This window comes from Sphaeroforma arctica (assembly GCF_001186125.1).
Source record: "Sphaeroforma arctica JP610 unplaced genomic scaffold supercont1.225, whole genome shotgun sequence".
NCBI lineage: Eukaryota > Ichthyosporea > Ichthyophonida > Sphaeroforma > Sphaeroforma arctica.
This window is the reverse complement of record NW_014040333.1, coordinates 11,124-12,656: the sequence shown is the minus strand read 5'-3', so window position 1 is coordinate 12,656 and position 1,533 is coordinate 11,124. Positions and strand designations below refer to the sequence as shown.

The 1,533-nt window shown below is 40.9% G+C and overlaps 1 protein-coding gene across 1 annotated transcript in view; it reads right to left on the bottom strand.

Moving 5' to 3' along the window:
• Positions 1–366: 366 nt before the first annotated feature.
• The window catches only part of SARC_04154 (hypothetical protein), a gene marked incomplete at its 3' end in the record, with an annotated part of 3,179 nt that continues 2,012 nt past the window's right edge, over positions 367–1,533 (bottom strand). Inside the window, exons 7-9 of the mRNA XM_014302022.1 lie at positions 1,087–1,175; positions 561–685; positions 367–459 (exon numbers count right to left, since the gene is read on the bottom strand). Of these exons, the coding sequence (XP_014157497.1) occupies positions 367–459; positions 561–685; positions 1,087–1,175 (307 nt within the window). The remainder of the gene's footprint in view (positions 460–560; positions 686–1,086; positions 1,176–1,533) is intronic.

Sequence of the window (1,533 nt, the reverse complement as noted above, 5' to 3'; positions counted from 1 at the left end):
GAGTACTGCACGATCAGAAGTGGCTGCTCACATATAAATGCCAAATTCGCAAGCGGGACACAGAGTGGAGGTAACACATTTAAAGTACAAAAGAATGCCTACATTCCGCACTACTTTTACCACTTTTGACGGTAGAAATTGAATTGATGTCGGTACAAAATCACCCCTCCCCCCACTCCCACCCCCTCCTATAAGATCTTTTGTGCGTAGCAAGGCCACACAGATCAGCACGAGACCGATAACATGAGACACCGAAAACATCTGTATACTCTGGTACGTCTGCATGATACACACTCTGATGTGTAGGAGAGTACATAAGCACAACAACAACTCACCGTGTACTCGCCCGGAAAATACTTGGATAATTCAGCGGGTTTGAGATCCACCACTGGATTGGTCAGTTCCTTTGAAGCAATCTGTGTCATGTGTTATCTTGAGATCAGCTGTACGCAAGATCAACTAAGTAGACCGACAGCCGCAATCTAAAATGCCAAATTAACCAATACGAGACCAGCTCACTGAACGGAGTCAAAACCACACCAAATATTAAGGTTTAGTACCTTGAGTTGTTCTACGAAGAGTTCTAGGACCTTGTCCCGTGATTTTAAGTCCTTGAAGTGCACAATGAATCGGTCGCTGTCGCCTTCACGGTCTTTAGTTAAGACGACAAAGTGCAGGGTACCCTCTGTTGGTGAGTAGGAAGTAGTGTCGACATGGTCTCAATGTGATTGGAATAGTACAAGTCGACCGATTCACCCTTAGCAGTAAATGTATGGGAGCAGGGCTACAAAGACTACGTCCAAATAAGAGATAGGATCTATGCGCTCGTATTAGCGGTGATGAGCTATGATTTGTTCCAGAAGGTTCTCGCAACAAATACAGCCCTTTTTACTATCTCCCCCGATACCATAGACATATTCGGTCTGACTTAGACCAGCGCATTTTTTTTCCAGTGATAATATAGCGTGAGCGATACTCATCCGGGTCAATAAAGATACTATAGAAGGTTGAGGCTAAATGACACAGCAAAGCTTCTGCATGGAGAGGAACGTTCGGAGGAGTTCAGGTAGTGTGTTCATCGCTTACCAGGTACAGCAAACATGATGTCCACGTCGTTGAATCGGACGACCTTCAGGGCCGTGTAGTGTCGTTTGTTATCAGAATTCTGATATGGTCTGCGCCAGACAAAGGATTGTGAGAAGTGGTTAGTTAGGATACCTGTATGTTTGAGGTGAACTAGAAGGTAACAGAATTATGAGAATCATATCCAATAGATAAAGACTACGTGTGAATCAGTCAAAAAAAAACGTACGACCACTCAGACGCAAACGCAAAAACACAAACCTACAAAATGTAATGCAAAAAAATTTCATTATGCAAATGTATATGCGTATATACCTTCTTTTATTAGTGTATGCATGTATACACAAACATATTTGGATATAGACATAAACATACATATTGTATAGAGGTATAATATATATATATATATATATATATATATATATATATATATATATATATATATATATA